Here is a 24,784-nt window from a genome sequence, read left to right on the forward strand (position 1 = left end):
TGAAATAATTGCGATATATTATTGTATCCCTGTAAATCTTTCGATTAGCATAGAGTGATTTGGTGACTTCTCCCCTACCAGTATGACAGGTTCTATCTGAATGGGGCAGTGAGTAACCTGAAAGTTGAACATCACTGACTCGTTAGGAACCAACTTCACTTCACGCGAGCAGTGTTGACGCTTGGTTGTCGGGATAGAGGTTGTACAAATTGAAGCTAGAAAACCCGGCAAAATGAACATCACTTCAGCTGGTATGAATGTGTATTTTATTTATTGACTGATTAATTGAGCACATTTTTTTTCTCGTTTATATAGCCTTGTAATAAATGAAGGTGATGTAAATGGATCTGCAAGTCATTCTATTATTTTATAGGTTATGTTTTGTTTCATGGAATGTGCTTGTTATTTTTTGTAATGAACTTTATATTTTACAAGCTAGTAATACTGCATTTATTTTGTTTTAGCGGGGATTATATCCCTACTGGAGGAACCCATGCCAGAACTCAAAGTATTTGCTTTGAAGAAACTGGATCTGATTGTGGATGAATTCTGGCCAGAGATATCTGAAGCAATTGAAAAAATGTAAGTTTGCTTTGTATATCCAGTTCAGTGAATAAACTTGCTTCACTATAATAAATTCCGGATCATAGAAATTGCAAATTTGTAAGACTATTTGTATGAATTACAGTAAGTTCCCCAATATCCTTGCATCATCCTGTGTGATTGGCTTGGATGGAAAGTCATAACTCGCCTGCATGAAAGTATATGTTTAGTGTGTGACGACTTGCTTGATTAATATCAGAAAGTAAAGATAATTTAAATACCCTCTTTCTAACTTCATTGCTGAATAAGTCATCAAAAACAATATCCTTCTTAGAAAGATTTTTTCTTGGTATAATTTCATTTTTTAAATGTAGAATATGAATTTTATTATGAATAATTCAAAAGATGAAGGCATTTCAAAATTTAAATTGATCTGTAGGTATGTAGGCCTACAGTTCTGTGAACTTTTTCCTGGTTCATGATAATGTATGTAAGCCTATGTATTTTTAAAAGATTAATTTTGATACCTTTTCAGCGAGATTCTTCATGAAGACAAAAACTTCCCTCAGCATGACTTAGCTGCACTTGTTGCCAGTAAAGTTTACTATCATTTGGGATCTTTTGAAGATTCTCTCACTTATGCTCTTGGTGCTGGCAATTTATTTGATGTAAACGCTCGCTCAGAATATGTGGAAACAACTATTGGTGAGTATTAAGAATTTAAAATCCTCATTTCAGTGTGTTTTTTTCTTTTGTTTAGGAGATAATTTAACTTCCTCCATTGAGAGAGAATTAAATACAGTTTGGGTAGAACTTGAATACGTGCCACGCAAGCTTTATAACATTATAATGAAGTGAAATTATGCAAATCTTGTGTGGAATTTCTTGTAGAGAAGAGATGTGTTCATTGCCATGGCCAGGGACTCACCAGCCCACCCCCAGAAGTACATTTACTTTTATAACCTAATAAGAGTAATATGTGCCATTCTCCATTGTTTCAAGTAGCTGCTAGCATTGCTATTGGCTACTATATAATCAGATATGATGTGAGAAATACATCCCGTTACCAACCCGCGCAAAATAAAAGCATTTTTTTTCTTTGGCCACAGCGTATACTATTTGCTCGGCAGGAGAAAAGGTAATTTAGTAGCTGTAACCTAACTTTACACATCTAGGCCAATTTCTATCACGAGAGCAGTGGGCTGTTCGTGGGCATACTCGTAAGAGGTTTTTTTTATGGCCGCAGACCATACTGTCGGCATGGCAAGAAAAAAGGTCATTTAGCCTTTTTGTCGCACCTACTAGTGTACACCAATCGTCTTGTCCCTATTTCCTAAGTGGACAAGATAGCAGACGTGTCATCCGTGAGAACGAAACAAATGACAGTCATACCGTGCCTAGATGTTTGGGATGCAAGTGGTGACCCATGGTACTAATGTTGCGCGGCGCAGGGTAAAGTTTTGCCGGAAGTTTAAAGGATGCAAATCTTATGTAGAATTGCTTTTATACATAAGGTGTGTTCATTGTGATAAGGGGCATGCCAAACCCGCCCCGAGAAGTACTTTTGCTTTTATAACCCAATCAAATGTAGCACGCACCATTCTCCGTTAGTTGAGCAGGTAGTAGCACTGCCATTGACTGACATATAATGGGAATTTGTCTTCAATTTGTTGTTTTCAAAATCAACAGAAATACTTTGTTACCAACCCCCTTCTTTCCTGGCCGTATATGTACCCATAAAACAAGTCCTCCCAAACTCACTCGGGCTTGACTCGTCTGACTCAGAGAGTACGTCCGACATTCTTGCACCATGTCTAACGGCACTTCACTTTCCTTAAGGCAGTCTCAGCAGTTCGTTTCCATGTTGCCTGAGGACACCTTCTTACCCTCCTCGGCTCTTTGATGGCAAGAGCTTTCTGTACTAAATGGTGTTAATTTCTTCTTCTGACATGACCATAGGAGCAGAGCTGTTTTTCCTCCATCTTGTTGCTGATGGGCACAACTTTGAAAGATCCTTGCACATGCCCATTGCTCACTTTGTCGTACAGAGCAACTCCCGCCGACCATCACAACATCCGAATTTCTGTAACGTGCATTCCCTGGTCATGCCTTTTCTGCCTTGCTCAACATTCGAAACTGTACATGAGGGCAGGTCAGACATTGGTTTTGTACACTTTGCCCGTTAATTTGACTGGCATCCGCTTAACACACAGAACACCAGTAAAGAGACCGACGTTCCATCCAACCAACAGTTAACTACCCACACAGAGTAAAAACACAGACCAATGGTTTTGTCACCTGCCGGACCTAACAAGCATTAAAAACGAAAGAAAAGGACTTAACCAGACGAATGCTTCTTGCATATTTCATTAATGCAGCTGTTGCCCTGGGAATGCTAGAGGCAGATTGGCCACTTCGTGTCCCTAACCCCTAAATTGGGGGCTTTACACCCCCGTGCTCGCTTGCCTCGATTATAATGCTTTTGTCACTAGCTGGACCCAACAGTGTAGAGCATTGGTGTTGTCCATAGTTTCTAAGTTTTCCTAAGTTGGCGGCCTTGCACAGCACACTGTCATGTCTTTTGAGAGAAAGAAACTAGAGTTATACCACACTATAAGTGGTGACTGATGTTGTTAATGTTGGAAAGCACATTGTAAAATTTTGCAAATAATTTAGTTATACCTTTTATTTGTAGCAAAACAGATGTGGATTCTGTTTGATGTGTGTTTAAGTTATATTGCTCATTAGATTTATTTTAAGAAAAACCCACTTCTTTTCTTTTATCAGCCAAATGCATTGATTTCTACACCCAGCAACGGATTGCAAAGGTAGATGATCCTAAGGAAACGAAGGACATTGATCCTCGTCTGGAGGCAGTTGTGAACCGTATGTTCCAGCGATGCCTCAGTGATGGTCAATATCGTCAAGCTTTGGGACTTGCCTTGGAGACACGTCGGATGGACATTTTCGAGAAAGCTATTACAGAATCGGTAAGTTCATTCATACTTCGTTCTTATTGCACGTCTTAGTTCCTGTCATCTAGTTGTAAGTACTAATTTCCATGCGGTTGTGGAACTAATAATCTGTCCTCTTTTGTTTACTAATCAGCTAGGTAGAAATTTTCATGCTTAGGCCTGTTTGTCAATAGAAATAATGGCTGGTAATAGCTATAACCTTAGCTAACGCACTCTTATAATAATGAAAATTTATAAAATGGTATTCCAAAGCTTGAAGATTTACTTATTTTAGGTTTAAAAAAAAAAATGCTTTTTGTTCAGGGCGTTGACCTATAGAGACCTTTTGCCTCTACTTGCACCATGTGATATAAACCTGCGTGTAATTGGAATGGAGGAAGTGTAGAATGTTGAATGTGAGGAAAGAAACATTAAGGACGACACAAACATCTAGTCCCCAGGCCGGCGACATTAATCATTTACAATTAAAAAACCCTGACCCAGCCGGGAATCGAACCCGGGGCCACTGGGTGACAGGCGGACGCGTTGCCCCCTACACCATGGGGCCGAACTTATTTTAGGTTAGGATTGGTTATAATTCTAGGAAGATGTGACCTGCATGCAATACATTACTCAGGAAGATATCAATAAAGGATATAATATTCCTATTCAATACACCATATAATCTCACTTGATTACATATACATAATTTTTAAAATTTTTAAATTGCAGGACATGTTTTGCCTTGATTTAGGCATCTTCAGCTGTTTATATTTAAGATTAAAACGACTTACTATTTCTTAAGCTACTGACAGTGTTGTGTCCGTTATAAAAAGTTTTAAATTATTGGTGCTGCCTTTGTCTATAAAAACACACAATATTTAAAATGCAATACAAGTTATAACAACAGTGCACACACTATCACCATTTGTTTAAGAAATTCAACATATGTAAAAGAAGTCTGGCAATATGTGCATTGAAGAATTTTTTTGTTAAAGTTGTGACTTAACACATGTCTTCTGTCAAAACTTGCCGAATCTAAGGCTCTTTGAAGCAGGACTGTTTCTGTTACATTTATTACTATGCGGAAGCGGGGGATTTCTCAAGGTTATCTCTGAAGCATAAAACGTGGACCTTATTTGTCGTTGCAAAGATAGAATGCGTAGAGCATAGTCTTATTAGAAGTCTGGAAGATAAGATATATTGGCATGAAATAAATTTCATGATTTAAGGCCTGTATTGACTGTGCTTAAGTATATTTTTCAAATATTTGAGAGAAATTCCACGTTTTCAATACTTAAGTATAGACTTCTCTCAAAAATCCTATGATATAAATTACTGATTTGATGTATATTATAGCTGTTATAATATTTTTAGAGGAGTATTTTGAATCTACATTTTTCTTCTGGGTGTTGCTTGTAGGGAGATATCATTGGAATGCTGCACTACGCTTTCCAAGTCGCCATGAGCCTGATTCAGAACCGAGGCTTCCGCAACAAAGTGCTACGATCACTCGTGGGTCTGTACCGGAATCTTGCTACTCCCGATTATGTCAACATGTGCCAGTGTCTCATTTTTCTGGATGATCCATTAGCTGTTGCTGAAATCCTTGAGAAACTGAGCAAGGACACAGAGGTAAGTTTCCTTCCTTACATGTCCATTAGTTGCGGGATATGTATTATCCGCATGTATACTGTAGAAACTAAATTCGTTACTTAATTACAGACTATGAATCTCATTGTTGAATCCGTATTGACGGTTGAACTTCTTACAAAATTGTATGAAACTGTTTTTAATCCTCCTAGTCAATACTATATATTTTTACATCCAATTAAGATGAAAGTTCACACATAAAGACATGTTTCGACCCGGCATTGGGTCATCCTCAGTATGTCATGTATAATGTATTAAAAACATAGGAAACGCACAAAGTGAAATGTTAGTTATTAAAAACATAGGAAACACACAAAGTAAAATGTTAGTTAAAAAGTTTTTTTAAAAGCATGATGGAAGGAAAACTGTGCAGTGTTGATCATTAAAACAGTCTTAAGCTGGAAGTCTTTGTGTTTCAGTGCTTTTGTTGTCCTTTGGTGTGGTTCAGCTGGTATCTGTATACTGTTGGCTGATATACATGAGCATTATTGAAGTTGAACCGTCTGATTTTAGTGTTACTTGGCCCGCTTGTATCACCAGTGTTCTCTGATTATGGGCAAGAAGTCGGATAAGCAGCATGAGAGAGAGGACAACCAATGTCTTTATTTAGAATCCGAGATGTAGGGTCTCCTATGCTTGACTGATCCATTACTTTGAAACTCACTAAGGCCGGACAGAGTTTTTTCAAAGTTTACTCTGCAACTCTGTAATCCACTTGATTCAATCCAGGTCCTTTAAAAAATATCAGATCAATCGTACTATTTCCATCATGAGAGAAATATGTCCTTTTATATTCCCGATTAACAAGTGTAAATCCTTCCTCATCCATTGTTTGGAGCAGCTCTTCTTTCCTATAATCGTTTCTGTCTAATCTGCAGTTTAAGTCTCCTACTACGATTGTGTTGTTTAATGGATCTGTCTTTGATAATGTTGTCATTATTGTAGCTATTATGTCCTCAATTGGAGTTAGGGGCTTAACGAATAGTCCAATTATTTCTAATCTCTCTGATTCAAGTATCATGAAGTTCTCTTCTCTATATACACAGTTTTCTAGCAGAAGGCTTGAAGAAGCAAGCTAGACCTCTTATTGGTCTTCCTCTTGGACCTTGTGTTGCCAAGGTCTGCTCAGAGTAGAAGCTTGGAAGTTCAATCATATTAGTTGCTAGGAGGGTTTCTGTCATGATTTGTATGTCCTGATGTGAAAAAGATTTTTCGGGGCTAAATCCAGAGTGATTTTTATCCCTTCTACATTCCATAGGAGAAGGTTAATCCTTGAACCTTGCCCCCTTGTCTTTGCTGTCGAAAAATACAAAATCGTCTGATTAAGACCTCTTCTGGCCAGAGGCTTGGGACAGTTATTAAGTTCTTTTAGAGGGATTCCGACTTTAAAAGCTTTCCTCGAACCTCTTGACTGCAGCTGTTTACATCCTATGCTCTCTGTTATGTTCAATTTCCTTAGATGTCATTCTAACTTTTCTTTGGAAGCGCTCTGAGTTAGTCGTCCTATGTGTAACCAAGCTCTTTGGTGCAGCTCTAATTTCTTGATCCTTTGATTCATCGTCGTCCTTAGACGAGGTGTTTCGTTCCTATAACTGTTGGAGACTGAATTGATGGTCTGTGTTTACTATTGAAGACCTCTGACCTGGATGAGTTATTATCATTGATGCTGTCATCATGTGTTTCAATCTAGTGAGAAGAAATCAACTTCCTACTACCACCGGACGAAGCTTCATCTAAGCTGGAAATATTTTCCTGATGATGAAATTTCCTTAAATTCAGAACTGTATCTATTTCTCTACTCTTTCTTTTTTCCTGATCTCTGAGACTCTCTTATTTTTTCCCTACAATAATTCCAGGAGATCCATGTGAAACTGCTCCTCTAGAAGCGTTGAGGGTACCGGCACTTTCCACTGGCGGAAATGGAGCTTTTCTTTTTTATGTTGTTTGATTACGAATAGAATCGATCTCTTTGCCTAGAGCATTGTGAATTTCTTCTCGTATTGTGCTTAACAGGCTAGAATATATGTTATAAATTTCATATTTGAGCCCGTATTGTCAAAGTATCAACTTGTGAAAATTTAAAATTGATAATTCAACCTTTACAATACTGTAAAGTACAGTATACTTCCACAAATTAACAGGCTGGATTTCTTGCTTTCCAATATATTTTGGATGTGATTGGACAGGTTTTTTACTATTTTCTGTTCAAAATCCAAGACAATTGTTATTTTTGGTTTGCATTCATTACATAGCCATGTCAGTTTGCAGCCATATCGTATTCTCCTTAAGTCTTATCAATACAATGTAAGTGTTGCCATTTGTTGCAGCATTTACATTCGATGGCTTCGTCGGCACTGTTTACTGTCTTAGAGCAAATATTACATAAATCCAAATTAGCTGTCATCTTTGATCAGAGAGGATACTTGCTACGATGCCACACGTCACACTAGATCTTCTGGACTTTTAACAATCAATGCTTGGAATTTAAAGATAAGATGAATTAATTAAGAGTAGACAAAATGGAATCAATGTTGCTTCTATTGCTCTCAATTCTTGATTTAGATTAAAGGAATTAAAAGAGCCGAAGTTTTACGATAGTATAGCATTTCATGTCGTCAATTTTGCATTTAAATTGTAAATTTTAAAATTCATCACTTGGAAACTTGCATTGTTGTAATGGCGGTTACAATGCATTTTGAAATAATTTCACTATACTGAGTGATGCAAGCTGCACACGCAACATTATTGAATGCGGGAGGCACTACATTTTATGGTATGGTATATTATGACTAGGTAATCTTTATATCATTTTAGGACAGTGCATTGATGGCCTACCAGATTGCATTCGACTTGTATGAGAGTGCAACCCAGCAGTTCCTAGGCAGAGTGTTGCAGGCTCTGAGAGCTACTGCTCCAATACCAGCAGCCACTGATAACTTAGTGAAGACTCCAGTGGAAGGTGCCAAGGAGAAAGAAGAGGTGCCTGCTGTTGGAACACCTGTTGTAGCAGCAGCTGCTTCTGCCATGGACACTGAAGAGATTGTACCAGAGAGGACAATGGAAAGCCTGGTAAGTGAGTTTAGATGTAAATAGGAACTCACAACAATAGTGTAGACATTTTGAACTAAATCAGAAACTTAAATTTGAATAAAGATAAGAATTCAATCATAATAAAAATGAGAGAATCCCTTTCTAAATAAAAATTTCAGATTGCATTCTCAGTACAGTATATTTGCAATTAATCATGCTGGATAAAGGCAAAATTTGCAAACATTTTGCATATTAAGCCATATGCTTTCACGACTACTAAATTACATTATAATATTTAATTTTGGGAATGATACTATAGGTCATGTAATGCATCTATCCTGATGTGTTTCAAATAGAATTGGCATTATTTTCAGAAGGCACAATATCAAGATCATTTTTTAAAGTCTAATATCGTCGTAGCCAATTGCTTGTAATCTGTTAAAGATCCTATTGATTTAAACTGTGTTGGAATATATATCTATATATATATGATTCCTTGCTCCTTTGAAACGTTTTATGTTGGCTAAACATGTAGGAAGGTAGCAACGAGGGGTTAAGGAACATCGCAGGCACTTCCTTCTTTCCCAGGCAGAGAAGTTTGCTGTGGCGGAACTTGCCCCATATGTAATGACCGTCAGATCATTTTTGATGCAACTTCTGTCATTTTTAAAGAGAAACATTTTATTCCTAGAATCATTCGTGAGGCAATAGAAATTGCTAAACACCCGAATAATTTTAACAAAGGTGGCAGCTATATACTGGGTAGATCATGACTACCCTCCATAGTTAACTGTTAACATCTTTCTCCTTGACTCTTGAGGCCATGGAATGAACTTCATTTCTAACAGTCTCTCTCTATCTTAAGTCTGGTTACTTTGGAGTGACAGTTGCCAGTTCAGTCTTTGTTATTGCTCTGAAGACTATCCTGTTCGCAGGTTTGAAATGCATCAGCATATTATAAGCATTACACGACCTAACATCCTCAAAATTAAGTATTATGTCATTTTGCATATTAGTTCATTGTACTCAGATTCCTTGTTCCTGTAGAAAAATATTTTGTGGATATTTTGATGGTTTGTGATTGAAATCAGCAAGCTCATCTTAAATGCAGTCAGATTTTGATACTACTATACAGTACTTAATTGGTATTATCCACCAACTGTACCTTTTATAAATATCAAAAGCAAATTTAAGTTATTTCGGCAAAATGCACAACCATGACGCACTCTATTGTTTTAACAGCCAGTCGTCAGTTTGTAAGTAGTGGCTGAGAAGCGTAAGCAGGAACACTGCAGCAACAGGGCAAGCTGAACATCGTGTTGATCTATGTACTCATTGCTAGTATGCTTGTAGTAGCCATATGGGAGACACAGTTAGTCTAAAACATATACCATTCCCTGTACTAACTATTTTTACATAATGTAAGTGAATAGTAGTAAGCAGTGGGCAAAAAAAAACAGGAGTTAAAATGCACAGTTTAAATTCTGTCCCTCAGAGGTATAGAGCACTGTCACATTAGTCAAATTTTACAGGAGAGCAGTTTGAAGACGTTTGACTTTGTTCTCCCTTAATTTTCTTGCCTATTTATAGCATTTTCGTAACACAATTTTACCAGTTAACTCTTTGTACGTTATGTATTATGTTGTTTTACATTTAATGTTATTTGTTTCTGATTTTTTTTTTTTTTGTGTGTGTGTGGACACAGTATTGTATACCTCTAATGAACTTGTTGTATTGCATGACATTGTGTTCTTGGTACAGCCAAAACTGGTTAGGACTTTTCTGTGGGGACTGAAAATAAAATGTCATAAAGAGGGAACATGCTAAAAAATTTAAATTTAAATTTAAAATATTTAAATTTAAATTTAAAATTTAAAAATTTTAAATTTAAATTTAATTTAATTAAAATAATTATGATGAAAATAAAGAAACAAGTGTTTAGAATTATAATTAATGAAATAAATAAAGAAATAATAGATTTTAAGAACACCAACATAGTAAAACATAAAGGGAAAAAGTTCTTAGAGAAACAAATTATACACATTGCAGCCGTCTCTTACAATAATGTTTAAAGTTGTCTAAGGAAAGTCCAACATCTGGGCGATTTGCACACGTTTCATGCGTGATTTAGCATCCGCTTTCTCAATAAATTTTAATTTATCATCATCTATGAACTGTCTAGCTTTCTTCTTCTCCATAACCGAACGTCCTGCTAACTACTATGCGTACGTACAATAGGCCTAGGCCTAATTTGTGTACGCTGTTAAACAATTCACTTACGAACGTAAAATTAAGCGCCGTCATCTGTATACGTAAGTATAGTATGCCTAATTTACGTACGTTGTTACACATGTAAGTACAGTAGGCCTAATTTATGTACTGTGTTACAAAATTCACTCAGGCCTCTTTCAGACAGTGCAGGAGTGAAACGAGCCCGATGAATGCGCGGGTATAAGGTACGCACTTCCGCTGACTCTTACACACACAGCAGGTCGAGCGGTGCAGAATTCCCCGTGCTATCCAGCGGATCCTTCTCAACACACTTTTCATTGTGGGTAATACGTATGGAACATCATAGTCTTCCTTTACCTTCTAAACTCAAGAAAATACAAAAATAGTTCAAGCATGATGTGTCTAAATTTCATCAGAGAAGAAGATGTGTACAATTTTGAGGATACTCTCTCAATAATGGGTCTAAAATGATGTCACACTTTCCCAAACACGAGACCACTGGTATTTCCGACATTAAAGTTCTTAAGTTCTTAATGTCTATTTCGGGTTCCATAACAACTGCTGCAAATCACACAGGAAACGAAAATTGAAAATGAGAAATATCAAAGGAATGAGAGTGGGCCTACTTTTATTGTCTAAATCCATTTTTACTTTCTTATAGGTACATTATCGGATTCTGACACATATCAAAGTACTGATGTCGCGAGCGGGGTCGGTCCGCTGTGTATGGTGATATGCATAAAAACTAACGTCAAATAACAAGTAACTGCAGGCGTGGGACAGCGACCCACCACAGACTGGACGCTCAAACATTTCTCCCGTGCGCTGTTACTCTCCGCGTCTGCATTATTTGAAAGATTCTCTTTGAACAATCAGTTCCTAGTTTTGGCCTGGGCGGATTGGCGGCTAAGCGGGGATGCAGGTCGAACCCGCGCCATCTGAAAGAGGCCTCACGAACGTAAAATTAAGCACCAACACGTCAGACGCAAAGAGAATAAGACTGGCTTGGGACTGACACTCCCTGCAGCTGTGGGCCGCCATGCAGCCGCGCTCTGCGGCTGTGAGATGAAGTTCTCTACCAAATCCTTACCCAGGCCAGTTGTCGCTGGCCTGTTATGCGCGCAGCGTGGCTGGGAACGGTAATTTAAATTTCTTATAGTGGGAGTTATGATCGTACTAAAGAGTGACGTAAATGTTATCCAGGTTTCTTTAGCATGTATTTAGTAGGACACGTCCTGGACTTCGGAATAATGATGTAATAACCAGGGCAACACATTAGAGAGGGATGTCTTAACCAGTTTCGACTGTATGTAAGAAATAACCGGAAACACATAACTCAACTGCACTTAATTTTATTTAAAAATAAATCTTTAAACAGAACATTACACACATCGTGGAATTACTTGCTGTACGAATATAAATTTTACCTATCGTCCTAAACCTCATCTGTCTCTTCTTCTGGATAGTCTCTTTTGATTGTTTTACTTGTATGTTCTACATTTTTATAGAACTCATGGCAAAATGAAGGGGCTGAGAGCACCAGTGCTATTAAATCATTGTATTTCTACTGGGAAATAGATGTTGGGACATTTGGGAGTTGTATCAAATCTACTGGAAATGCAAGGGTGGTATCTAATGAAGTCAGCCTCTTGGTTCTCACAGTCAGAAGATATTTTTAATTACAGAGTTCCCATAATATTCTCTTTCACTTGCTTTTGTACACATTTTGATAGGAGACATTGCCACCTGTATGTGTATGTTCAGCCCTAAGGCTGGTTGGATCCTCAACAGCTCTGCCATCAGCTGTCATAGATGGCCTGGGCATCACTGAAGATGAGGTAGTTTCCCGTTGCTTTCCTCACCAAGCCAGAAGTTGCTATTACATATCAGTCTGCCAAGCCCACTGAAATGCATGCACCAACCAACCATGTGAGCAACATTTTCACACCATTCATAGCAGGGACTGGTTGCATGAGGAATGGCATTACTAGCATCGCTCCTACCTCAGTCACTTTCATATTACCAAAGCCAAGGAACAGACAGATCAATGAAAGTAACAAAATTGCTCTAGCCTATACCAGAAGACAAAGTGCACTGTAAACACTAGGTCCTGCCAGCAAAGGCTTAAATATATAAAGTAATATATAAAGTAACATGGCATAACTGACTAATTCATCATCACTGAGCCAAAAATACTGGACATTAAAAAAATGAAATTTTGGGGATACATTTATATTACAGTGTAAGCGCTCACTAAGGTGGGATTTTTTGATAGTCCGTCAGTAAGGGGATGAATAGGGGGGTGAATTTTGAAAATAAGTAAATCTATATCTCAAAAACTTAACAATTTAAAGACATGAAAATTGGTACTTGAAATTTCCTTTAAGAATAAAGGAACAAGTGTTTTTTTGTATTCAAAAAATCCCCTTCGGGGGGTGAAAAAGGTGTTGAATAGGTTTTATATATCTCAAAAACTGAAGGTATTACAGACATGATAATTGGTATTTGGAATCTCCTTTAAAAATAAAGGAACATGTATTTTTTGTTTTTGGGAAATCCACGAAGGGGTGTAAATTTTTAAAACGAGTATGTCTACAGTATATCTTAAAAACGTAACACATTACAGACATGAATATTGAAATTTGGAATCTCATGTAAAAATAAACATGTATAATTTGTTTTTGGAAAATCCACTTGGTGGGGGAGGTAACAGGACTGAAAAAGGGGTTGGAGTATTTTAATTTGGGATCTTCTTTAAAAATAATGAAACACATAATCTTTATTTTTTGGAAAATCCACTCAAAGCGGGAAGAGGGGGTGAAAGAATTGAAAAATTAGTGAATTCCTTGTTTGTCAATATCCCTCTTCCTATAAACAAGAGGTTTGGCAGAGTCTTTTTTGACATACAATAAGGTGAAACATTTGAAATCTCAAAGTTTCATATTATGAACAGCGTATTTGCTGTAAATTTCTCTTACCAGTTGTTGCCATTCCCCAGAGTGTTAAAATGTTCAAATCAGTTTCTTCCTTGTTGCAGACATAGTAAATATTCACTAATAAGGACTGACTGTAGAAGACAATAACTTGCCTATTGAGGCATTACTATTACTACCTTCAAATAATATCAAAACATTACACTCGTGATAGTTTGGATTCATTCTTCACAACTCCTACCATACACACACTGAAGATAGGCGTGAAATCACATGTAAAACCGAAAAGTCCACCAAACTGTGCAGAAGTATACAACACTATTTTCAGATGGTGGTGTTTTCCTCTAAGTAAAACTTCACGTCGCCTTTCTTTAAATCATATAATTCCCCCCTATACCTGATGAACGACATAGTGTTGTATACCTCTTACAGAATTAACTCTTGCATTTGCAGAAAATTACTGCAGTTGTGGTGCAGCACGTGGGTTTGTTGTAAAAAGTAAAGTTGTGTCCTCATCCCGAGCTGGTGTAGTTCTTTATGTAAACCAAAAGAACATTGTAGTATGCCAAGAAGACAGATTTATGATTTCAGGGACCAAAATCAGACTAGTATCCATAAATTGAAAGACAAAACCTGTTAAAATATGAAATTGGATTAAGAAAAGACAGCTGTTAAGTTTTGCACAGAATGCCGTGGTTAAAGGTGCTGGAGATCACAAACAAAGTCAGTATAGGCATATCGCAGTTTAAAGCAAGTTCAAAGTGGCTGTGTAGGTTCACAAAGAGGAAGAACGTTTTTCTTTGAAGGAAGATATCTCTCTGCCCTAGATTGCTGAAGGAATATAGTGAAAAAGTAGTGAAATACCATAGATTTTTTAGATTCAAAATTTAATTTGCATAATTATGGTACTTTAACAGCTGTTTGTTTATGGTAAGTCACTGCTCCTATACTTTTCTACATAGTGTTGCAATATCTTCAATAGAGGTGATTTATTGTTTAATAAATATCCACCTTCATAGCCAAGTGCATTAATGTGTAATTCCGATGAGATGGGAAATTGTATCTTTTAAGAGACCTCAGATAGCATTTAATGTACCATAAATTAAAATTGGAAACAAAATGCAGCAGTAATTATTGGTCATATGAAACACTACCAGCATTTTATTGCTATTACAGTAAAAATTGCATTGTAGCTTGAATATTTCATCTTATTTCTATCCCTTGCAAAAATACTGTCAACACAGCCAACTACTGCAGGTGTTGCAACAAGATTAAACACTTGAATTTGAACATGACTACTCTGCCCTTCACTTCTCACCATCTCTAGTAAATACCGCACACAGTCATTCCCTTTACCCACATGCTCTGGAAATAATTGCTGTCATTCATTTATTGTTTGGTCAGCACAACTGAGTCTACAGCCGTTAATCTTCATTTATTAGTTTTATTGCATTCTGCAGTCCATCCAGTTTTAAGACAGTGTTGGTTGAAAATGAAATGCGTACATTAAGTGGGGAAGTTTTTAATTCAAAATTTTAGGGGAAAATTTGGGCGTGTCCATTATGTGAATGAATGCGGATATCATTTATCAATTTAAATGTATAAAAGTGTTGTACTTGAGTTCTGAATTCCTTTTTTACCTTAAATTCTCTTCTGTTTGCTCTAGAATGAAGAAGAAAAATGTCACCAGGCACGAGTAGAGAAATTGAGTCGAATCCTCAGTGGAGAAATCTCCATTGATCTACACCTGCAGTTCCTTATCCGTAGTAATCACTCTGACATGTTGATCCTGAAGAACACCAAGGATGCTATCAGAGTTTCTATCTGTCACACTGCAACAGTTATTGCCAACGCTTACATGCACAGTGGAACAACCAGCGATCAGTTCTTAAGGTCAGTACTAAGAAAATAAATTGTCTAGTTCACATTAAACTACAAGCCTGTGGCTGTTTTGTTTTAAGTATTGAAACAGCTGTATTGTTAGTTCCTCATAATATTAATCGTTGGGGAAGGTACTTTGACCTCTTAGGAACGAGGGTAATTGATCTAAAACAGGGGAAGCACCATAAAAGATACAGATGTTGGGCTTTTTCAAACTTATGCGTGGTGATATATATTATTCTCAGTTCAATATGGACCAAAAACATGAAATTCATAACCATTAATTATGCGTGGTGGACGTGAAGTTAGATGCTATCTTATTCACTGACTATGTTATTCTCATTGCCTCTACAGAAAGTGACCTGCAATGATGGGTCCATAGGTCCACAATTTGCACAAAATTTCATGCAATGAATGACACGTAGCTGCCTCTTACCTGGACGCGCCGGGTTCGATTCTCGACCAGGTCAGGGAATTTTACCTGCATCTGAGGGCTGGTTCGAGGTCCACTCAGCCTACATGATTACAATTGAGGAGCTAACTGAAGGTGAGATGGCGGCCCCGGTCTAGAAAGCAAGAATAATGGCTGAGAGGATCCGTTGCTCTGACCACACGACACCTCGTAATCTGCAGGCTTTTGGGTTGAGCAGCGTTCGCTTGGTAGGCCATGGCCCTTCGGGGTGGTTTCGCCGTGGGGTTTGGTTTTATAACCTCCAGAACGGTCAATACTCTTCCCCTAGGATAAATTCTTATGTGCTTGCGTAAATTACGCAACCTCATTTTCAGGCGTATTTATGTGATACTTTATTTTGTGAGTGTTTCATCTGTTGCTTTTGTGTATCGTGTGTGCTTTATGCGGCTGGGGATTCGGGACGGCAACCACGCTGCAAGCAAGGCAGGCTAGCGCGCTCTTGTGACTCAAGTAATTGGAACGAAAGAATGAGTTCGTTATTGTGTGGTTTGCGCACTGTTAACATAGTTTTCGTGTGTAGGTTCATTGGTGTTGGCCACATGTTTTTCCTTGCTTTTCTGTGCGCCCCCCCCCCCCCCTGTCAAAGTTGTATGTTAATAATGTATGGGACATATTCAATTGTTTCGTATGTGGTAGTTTCGTGTATTTCAGTGCATAATTTTAATGAGTTGAAAGTATTTCAGAGAGTTGTAGGAGACAGTTTCTGGTATTATCTTTTCTCGTTGTGGCCAAAAAATATAACAGACGTTATCACCCAAGTGTTCAGAGATATCTGTAAATTTCCTTTCATTTTACCGTCTAATAAAGAAAACGATTATGCAGTTTGGTGCATGTGTTGGTGTGACATAAATATTATTATTCGTATGTGTCGTGAATGAGAATGATTAGGTACATTTTCTTGTAACCATTTTTGTGTTTACTTAGTTTAAGATTTTAAATTTAAAGGTCAATTTGCATTGTAACTGTAGATATATATGCCTTTTATCTTGATCTTTTCTCACCTAGACCGTGGTGCAATATATGTGATGAAACCAAGAAATAAAAATCTTCCTATTTTTTATTTATTGAGTTGGCAGGTATGATGACAAAATTGAAGAGTATGGTCTGCAAATCAGTGCAGAGAAAAGCTAGACCATGTTGATGTGAAGAGAAGAAAGACAAGGAAAGGCAGTGTGAAAATAGGTGGTGAAAGCCTTAAAGTTGTGGACTGTTTCAAATACCTGAGGAGTAAATTAAAGTAGAATACAAGGCTGGGCATGGAGGTTAGCAAGAGGGTGCAACAGAGTGTAAGAAACCTTGTCTGGAGTAAGGAAGTGTAAAGAGATTATGTACAAAATGTATTTTGCACCCAGATTGACTTACGTGGCTGAGACCTGGATAGTGACAAGTAGAGAGGAGAGTAGAATTCGTGCCAGCAAAATGAAATACCGAAGAAGTATGATGGGAAAGACAAGGAAAGACAGAGTGAGAAACAAAGATGTTAGAAAGGAGGTCAGAATAGAAAACCTAAATCTGAGAATTGATAGGAATAAAATAAGATGGTTTTGACATGTCAAGAAGATGGAAGAGGAAAGAATACCAAAACAGATAAGGGAGATGAAGTTTGAGGGTAAGAACATAAGAGGGATATTTAGAACAAGGTGGATTGCTTCAGTAAAGAGGAGTACAAGAAGAAGAAACTTTGATTGGGACAAAATGATTTAAGAGGAGTAGTGGAAGGAGAGAGGAAGGTGAAGTGCCGTAAGTGTCCTGACCTGGCAGGAGCTGGATAAAGGGAAAGGAGGGTGGTGATCGAAACACAACCCACAACACAATGGAAAGAACTGATTCCGAGGAAGATATGTTTAAACCCTAAATTACTGGAAAGAGTAAATTAATTTACTTACCTGGGCTATAAATTATCTCAAAATTACAAAATATACAAAAACTTCAGGTATTTTAAATCAGTTTATGAACCTGTCATTAGTTGAAAGACATACCTGCATGTTTGTATAGAAAACCTAAGGAAGACCAGAGTTATTCTGTGGAAGTGAAACATGAACAATAAGGAAAATTGATGGTGATACAATTACCGTCAGTGAGGTGAATTACATGAGGAAAATGAGCGGGATACGCTCGGTGGGATCATACAAAAACAAAACAGTATTGCAGGATCTCAAAATTGAATCATTAGTACAGTACGGTATATACAAATAATCCCTGCCATTGAATGAACCCTGCACTGTAATTTTAGGAGAGGACATTTTGAAAAGAAAAAAAAAAAGTTATTGTGTAGCTTTGTTAAATATTTATAGTATTTCTTCTTCTTTTATAACCGCATAGGATCATTTTAGTCAGTCCATTGTTCAGGTCTCTTTGAAGGGATTGTTCGGGCTTTGTGGTCCTCCCAGTACTTATTTATAATACTGCAGTACAATAATAAAATTACTGAGCAATTCGTTGCATCGTATTCCCAGCTGAATGGTCTGCGCAAAGGCATTCATTTCAGAAGGTCCCAGTTTTGATTCCCGTCAGGGCCAGTGATTATAATTGCATGGTTTGGGGAATTAGTGTTTGTGTTTTTTCCAATACATACAACTCGCCACACAACCAATCACCACGAAACAAGCAATAGTGAATACAACCCTCTGCGTAGGGTTGGCGTCAGGAAAGGTATCCGGCCATAAAACATCTGTGGGCCAAAATGTTTTGTGAGACTTGATAGTCGTTTGAAGTGCAGTTTTCTGTTTCTGCCAGTAGCATGGCACTGAATACTTGCGGCCCTCCTCGCTATTCTCATGTGTTTGGGTGTAACTGATCACTTCGTGTTCATATGATGTGGAATACCTCCTCATTGTGGATTAACAGACAATTGTAAGATTACAAAACACGTGTGTATCCAAAACTGTCATGAAATATGTTTGTTCTAGACTGGAGTAGAGTATCACTAGTCAGGTTTGTACTGATTCACTCACTGAACTAGTGCAGGTACTTCCTAACGGGTGATGACGGGAAGTTGCTCAGTCTGTGAAATGCCACGTTTTGCAACAGGAAGACTGGCACTTGACCTTTATTTCTAAATGCATCTGGAACTGTGTGATGAAACAAGAAAGTTTACAGTGTACAGAAGTATGTGATTTCATTATGCAACGATGGATATGCCATTTCTCACGAAACGCTGTATTTTAATAATAATAATAATAATGTTTTAATGCAGCCAATGGCCATAAAACTAGAGTACAATGACATATATACATCCACACCTGCTTAGTCCAGGCAGAGATCACCATCAGTCTTTCACAAATTCACTAATTGAGCACTTATCAGTCTTTCACAAATTCACTAATTGAGCACTTTCTCTCGGAGCATTCCTGCATATGATATTGCCCGCAGATTTGACGACGAAGCTTGCACACACACACACACACTGATCACTTGGGTCATGGAATTTCTTCTCTGAGCACAACGCTGTATTTTAAACGACCAGAAATAGCCGCAGCACATGGGGATGAGCGTCTCGGATTTTAAGGTTAGCCGAGGCTGGGTGATTTAATTTTATGAAGAGAAATGGACTTTTCTCTTCGACATAAAACATCATTATGCCCAATGATTTAAATCAAGATGTCATTAATTTTCATCACTTTGCGACTGGGAAGCGACAAGTAAAGAAATATTTGCTTTCCCAAATAGGAAATGCAGATCAGATGCCAGCCAGTTATGATATGCCACAAAGTCAAACAATCAATAAGCAAGGGACATAGTGTTATCGTACGCACTGCTGGAAGCTGAAAGCAACGATGTACTGCAGTGCTTGCCATAGTGGTAGATAGCTTGCACCTTTCATTGTTCTGAAACGGAAAACAACACCGAAAGTAAAATTTCTGTGAAGGAACTACGTTTGTATCCACGAGAAAGAGTGGATGGACAAGTCATTTGTACAAGATCGTATACGAACGATTTGGGGAGATCAAGTGGTGTCTCTCTTTCGATGTCCAGCCCTCCTTGTTTTGGGCAGTTTTTGTGGGCATCGATTCTTCAACCGTTGGAAGTTCCGATAAATAAACCATTTAAGGACAATCTGCAAAAACTCTTATCAGTGCTGGATGGTGGAAAATATGCATGAACTTGCTCTGGCAGTCGTGATTTGGAAACCACTTACAGATCTCCTTTGTGAGTGCATATGGCACGCTTGAGACATGGTTTCTTCAAAGAGCTTCAAGAAAATGGGAATCTTGTTTGTCTTAGATGGGAGTAAATATAATTTCTTTTGGGAAGATGAGAGTTGTGATGGCAGCAGCAATTCTTCCTGCAGTGCATATTTTAATAGACTGTTGTAGAGTTTACCAATATTAATGTCAAATTGAGCTGCTTTCTGTGAATTTTTTGTTTTGCCATCTCGTGTGCAGTACGGTTTAAAATATGAAATGGCATGTATTTTCAGGGATAACCTGGAGTGGCTTGCTCGTGCTACAAACTGGGCCAAACTGACAGCGACGGCCTCCCTCGGAGTCATCCACAGAGGTCACGAGCAGGAAGCACTAGCACTCATGCAAAGCTACCTTCCGAAGGAAGTAGGGCCCAGCTCTGGATATTCTGAAGGTGGTGGTCTCTATGCACTTGGCCTCATACATGCTAACCATGGAGCTGGCATCACAGACTACCTCCTAGGACAGCTGAAGGATGCACAAAATGAGGTGAGTTGCATTTTCATTCAATATAAATATCTTATCAGAAGCCGTAAACCATAGTTTTACCATTTTGCTGTACTGCCACTCATATTTAGCTTGCCGGGCTGAGTGGCTCAGACATTTGAGGTGTTGGCCTTCTGACCCCAACTTGGCAGGTTCGATCCTGACTCAGTCCAGTGGTATTTGAAGGTGCTCAAATACGTTAGCCTCGTGTCGGTAGATTTACTGGTACATAAAAGAATTCACGCAGGACTAAATTCTGGCACCTCGGCGTCTGCAAAAAACCCCGTAAAAATGTAGTTGGTGGGACGTAAAGCAAATATTATTATTATTATTATTATTATTATTATTATTATTATTATTATTATTATTATTAGCTTTCAATATTTTGTAATATTGAACTGAGTATAGGTGTGAAGACAATGATGTTGTGATATGTGACTCGAAGGAGAGAGGGGTTGATTAGTGAGGCATGCAGGAGGGAGGTGTTGTCATCGTCATTTTATAACTCCAGTTTCCTGGGTGAGGTGTAAAAGTGCTCGCCCTTTCCTTCAGTCTTCTTACATGTTGTGTTCGAGGACATCTTCCCATCTGAGACCTTTCTCCTCCACATCTGATTTTTACAGTCTCTGTCCAGTGTTCCCTTGTCAGTAAGGTCAAAGTATTTTCTGGCAGGTGTTTTGTGTCTGCGCTGCTTTATTGCATGATAATATGTACCTCAGTGATTTGATTTTGTCATTTCTAGTAATGTGATTCATAGTTCTAATGAATCTCTTTTCTGTTGCCTGAATTCTGCTTTAGTCGTTGTTTTGTAGAGTACATGTCTCTAAACCATACGTGAGAAATGGTCCGAAGTAGGTGTGGCATTGTTTAACTTTTTGTTGCTTTTTTGAAAGTATTTTGTAGTCCCAGAGTAAGTTTCTGACTTGACTGTGAAAGTTTGATGCTTTTGATGTCTGCTGAGTATTTCCCGCTTGACAGTGTTGTCTTTCAAGATTGTGCTTCTGAGGTACGGGAAGTAAGAAGCTGTTTGTAATTTGGTTCCTTCCAAACATAGGTTTGTCTTTCTTCCTTCCCTGTTCATGGTCATTTCTACGGTGTTTGTTTTGGTCATCTTTAGCTCAAAATCAGTCTATTCTGTCAGTTTCTTCTGTGCTTCTGTTTCTCCTCATAACATCACATCATTGGCAAATACCAGGGCATTTGGGTTATTGTCCATTTTCTTGTGACTTATGGAGTAGAATAAAAATGGCCAAGGAAGATGAAGGGATTAGTGTGACAAACAGACTAGGAAGATTGTAATAGTTGTATTGTGATGAAGACATTGGCTGAGGATAAGGTGGGGTGAAGAAGAACAGTATCAAACCAGCCCAGCCAGGTAATAAGTTAATGTTCACAGTATCCCCTCAAAAGACCAGGGAACGACATGCGATATGTATAACGACGCAGGCTCAAGTTCAGGTACCCAGTGAAGACTGCCCTGTTGTGCTGGCTTTGGTAAAAGGAAAGGTATGCCTCGACTTGTAAACATGTTATCATTCAAGTACAGTGGGACACAAAATATAAGGGGCAGTCGAATGAAAACCGAACTCCCGTCATGACACACATTCCGTCCGAAAGGTGGCAGCACTGTTGTTACGTATTGATAGTGCCATCGCTCTGGTAGGAGAACTGAGTAGGGACAACTCACATGTGCACGCAGGTGTTGGGTTATGTCTTTGTTCGTCCGCGGACTGGTCTAGTGTGTTTGTCCAGCTGTAGAAATTGATACTTAAAAGGTATGGTCAAATGTTCCACCTTTACAATACTAAATTTTTAAAAATTTAATTATTTAAATAACATTTAAAAAATAACGGGACATGTTTCATCTATCTTGTAGACATCATCAGCCAAAAAGTTTTAAGATTGAACACAAAGGACAAGGACAAAAACACATTAACAATAATTCGGACTGCCAAATGCGTCCGTTAAAATGTTGAAGAATATGCTGGAATGCACAACACTTGAATACTGTTAAAAGTGAAAATTAAATATTGTACATATGAGATGGTTAAATAAAATTGGTAATAGAGTCCTTAACGTGATGTTGTGTTGACCTACAGTTTGCCGATGCGTCGGTATGAGGGGAGAGTAGGGGAAGGTTGGAAGCAAAGGTAACTATGTACAAGATGTATTACGTACCCAAAACAGCTTACGGAGCAGAAACTTGGACGATGACAAAGGATGAGAGTTGATACCGGCAGCCGAAATGAAGTTGTGATACAGATGGGTAGAAGAGACAAAATAAGGAATGAGAAAATCCGGGAAGAAATTGGAGTGGAAAAAACGAATGATACAATAGAAAAGAGCCAGTTGAGATGGTTTGGGCACATAAAGCGAATGAGTGATGAAAGAATGCCAAAAAAGGTGATGGAAATGCAAATGCAAGGAAGGAGAGGCCGTGGCTGACCACGATTGAGATGGAAGGACACAATCCAACGTAGTATTATTGAAAGTAACCTGGACTGGGACACAGTATTGGAGGAGGAGTGGTGGAAGAACTGAAGAAAGTGGAGAGGAACCATATTTGCCCCTACCCGGCTATAGCTGAATAAAGGGAAATGATGATGGTGACGGTATTGGAGAGGTGGACATAGATACGGTATAATCCCGGATACCATCCGCCACCGAATAAGACCTGCACCCTGAATTTGAGACGGCAAAATACGGAAAAAAAATAAGAAATCAAATAAATTACATACCAAATATACCACAAATATAAATTCAAACAGCTTACAATATTACTAAAATCATCACAAAAGTCTTAAATAAAATCGGTCCAAATACTCAGATCATTCACAATTCAGTCATCTGAAGGTTCACCATAGGAACTTTCGTCACTGGCATCATTCCACAAATAGTCTTCCTCACTACCGTCCACTGAATTTGAAATTCCACATTTCTTAAAGCTTTTGGACACTAGATCGTTGCGAATGCGCGCCCATGCGGTCTTGATCCAGCTGAATATTAGTCCCACTTCAGGCCTCTTCACTCGTCCGGTTGGTGTTAACATGTGATCACCATCAGACATCCATTCGGTGTACAACTGTTTCATTGCAGTTTTGAAAGGCCGGTTCACGCACACATTCAGCGGCTGTAGAATAGAAGTGAGTCCTCCAGGGATTATCGCAAGATCGGTTTTTCCTTTCTTCCTCATATCTTTTACGGGGTCTGTGCTATGTCCTCCATAACTGTCCAACACAAGCATGTTTCTTTTTTTAACAAAGTTCCCAGACGACGTTGCCAAATGCACTTCACCCAGTCCTCAACTAACGCACTGTCCATCCAGCCGTACTCATGTGTTCTAACAATAACACCGGACGGCAAGTTCCGCTAATACAACATTACCGTTGTGCTTCTCATTAGCAGCTGTTCTGATGGTTACACTTGTAAAACCCTTCGTATCCACTGTATTTTCCTGCAGCATTTCAAAATAGACAGGTGTCTGGTCAGCATTCCCAATTTGCGACAGCAAATAAGAATTTTGCTTCTCAAATGAATAATGTGACACTGAAAGGCCGTTAATGTTTCTTCACATGCCCCAGGGAGACGTTGTGAAATAGACGTACGTCTCTGGATGTACAATCCCTTTCTCCGATAAAAGTTTCGGATCCATCCACAGCTTGCAGTAATACTCTTTATTTTGAATTCTTTTGAGATCTCTAGTGCTTTCACTTGACACATATCACTAGAAACACCCTATCCTAATTCACGTTTTTCTATCACAAATTTGTGGAGTCATTCTTCAATTTCCGGAAACACTGCGCTCCGCCTGCAAAACGCTCTGCGATCGTCAATACTTTTTAGAAGTTTTTACTTCTTCCGCCAATCACAAATACACGTTTCATCAATATGAATACTTTCTGCCAACGCCACGCTCTCCGTATATTTCAGCTTGCAACTTTAAGTTTCTCACACACAGTAAATGACAGCAGATGCCGTTTTGAATCAATCGCTTACTATCGAGACAGCACTTTCACAGGACAGATATGGAATTCGAACGTGAGTGAGGCAGACTTCCGTAACAAACAGTTCCAAATATCGCAAAGTATGGTATACTGCAAGATCAGCTATTCGCGCACACAGCACGCCAGCAACACTTGTGAAACAAATGACGATCGAGCATCCGCAGCAGCGGCTTTCATATTTGTCGCATATTTACCCACATTCTTTGATTTACCGTATTTCATTACCTTACATTTTGCTTTTACATGCCACTGTAACTGTATTGAGAAAAAAAATCTTGTTTTCTAGAATGCAACTAAAACACAATAAGACCTGAATTCCCGTTCACATGTGGTATATTGAGTATGGTAACCGTATTCAAATCTATTTCAATATTCCATGTAAATGTAGTAAATATTTACGAGAATGAACTGT

General features: G+C 38.3%; 1 protein-coding gene across 1 annotated transcript in view; it reads left to right on the forward strand.

Annotated features, from left to right (window-relative positions):
• Positions 1 to 4: 4 nt before the first annotated feature.
• The window catches only part of Rpn2 (Regulatory particle non-ATPase 2), a 73,891-nt gene continuing 49,111 nt past the window's right edge, over positions 5 to 24,784 (forward strand). The window contains exons 1-8 of the mRNA XM_067158508.2: positions 5 to 251; positions 465 to 582; positions 1,079 to 1,248; positions 3,331 to 3,533; positions 4,920 to 5,132; positions 7,965 to 8,219; positions 15,012 to 15,238; positions 20,119 to 20,371. Of these exons, the coding sequence (XP_067014609.1) occupies positions 233 to 251; positions 465 to 582; positions 1,079 to 1,248; positions 3,331 to 3,533; positions 4,920 to 5,132; positions 7,965 to 8,219; positions 15,012 to 15,238; positions 20,119 to 20,371 (1,458 nt within the window). The 5' untranslated portion in view covers positions 5 to 232. The remainder of the gene's footprint in view (positions 252 to 464; positions 583 to 1,078; positions 1,249 to 3,330; positions 3,534 to 4,919; positions 5,133 to 7,964; positions 8,220 to 15,011; positions 15,239 to 20,118; positions 20,372 to 24,784) is intronic.

This window comes from Anabrus simplex, chromosome 14 (genome assembly GCF_040414725.1).
Source record: "Anabrus simplex isolate iqAnaSimp1 chromosome 14, ASM4041472v1, whole genome shotgun sequence".
In the NCBI taxonomy this organism is placed as follows: Eukaryota; Metazoa; Arthropoda; class Insecta; order Orthoptera; family Tettigoniidae; genus Anabrus; species Anabrus simplex.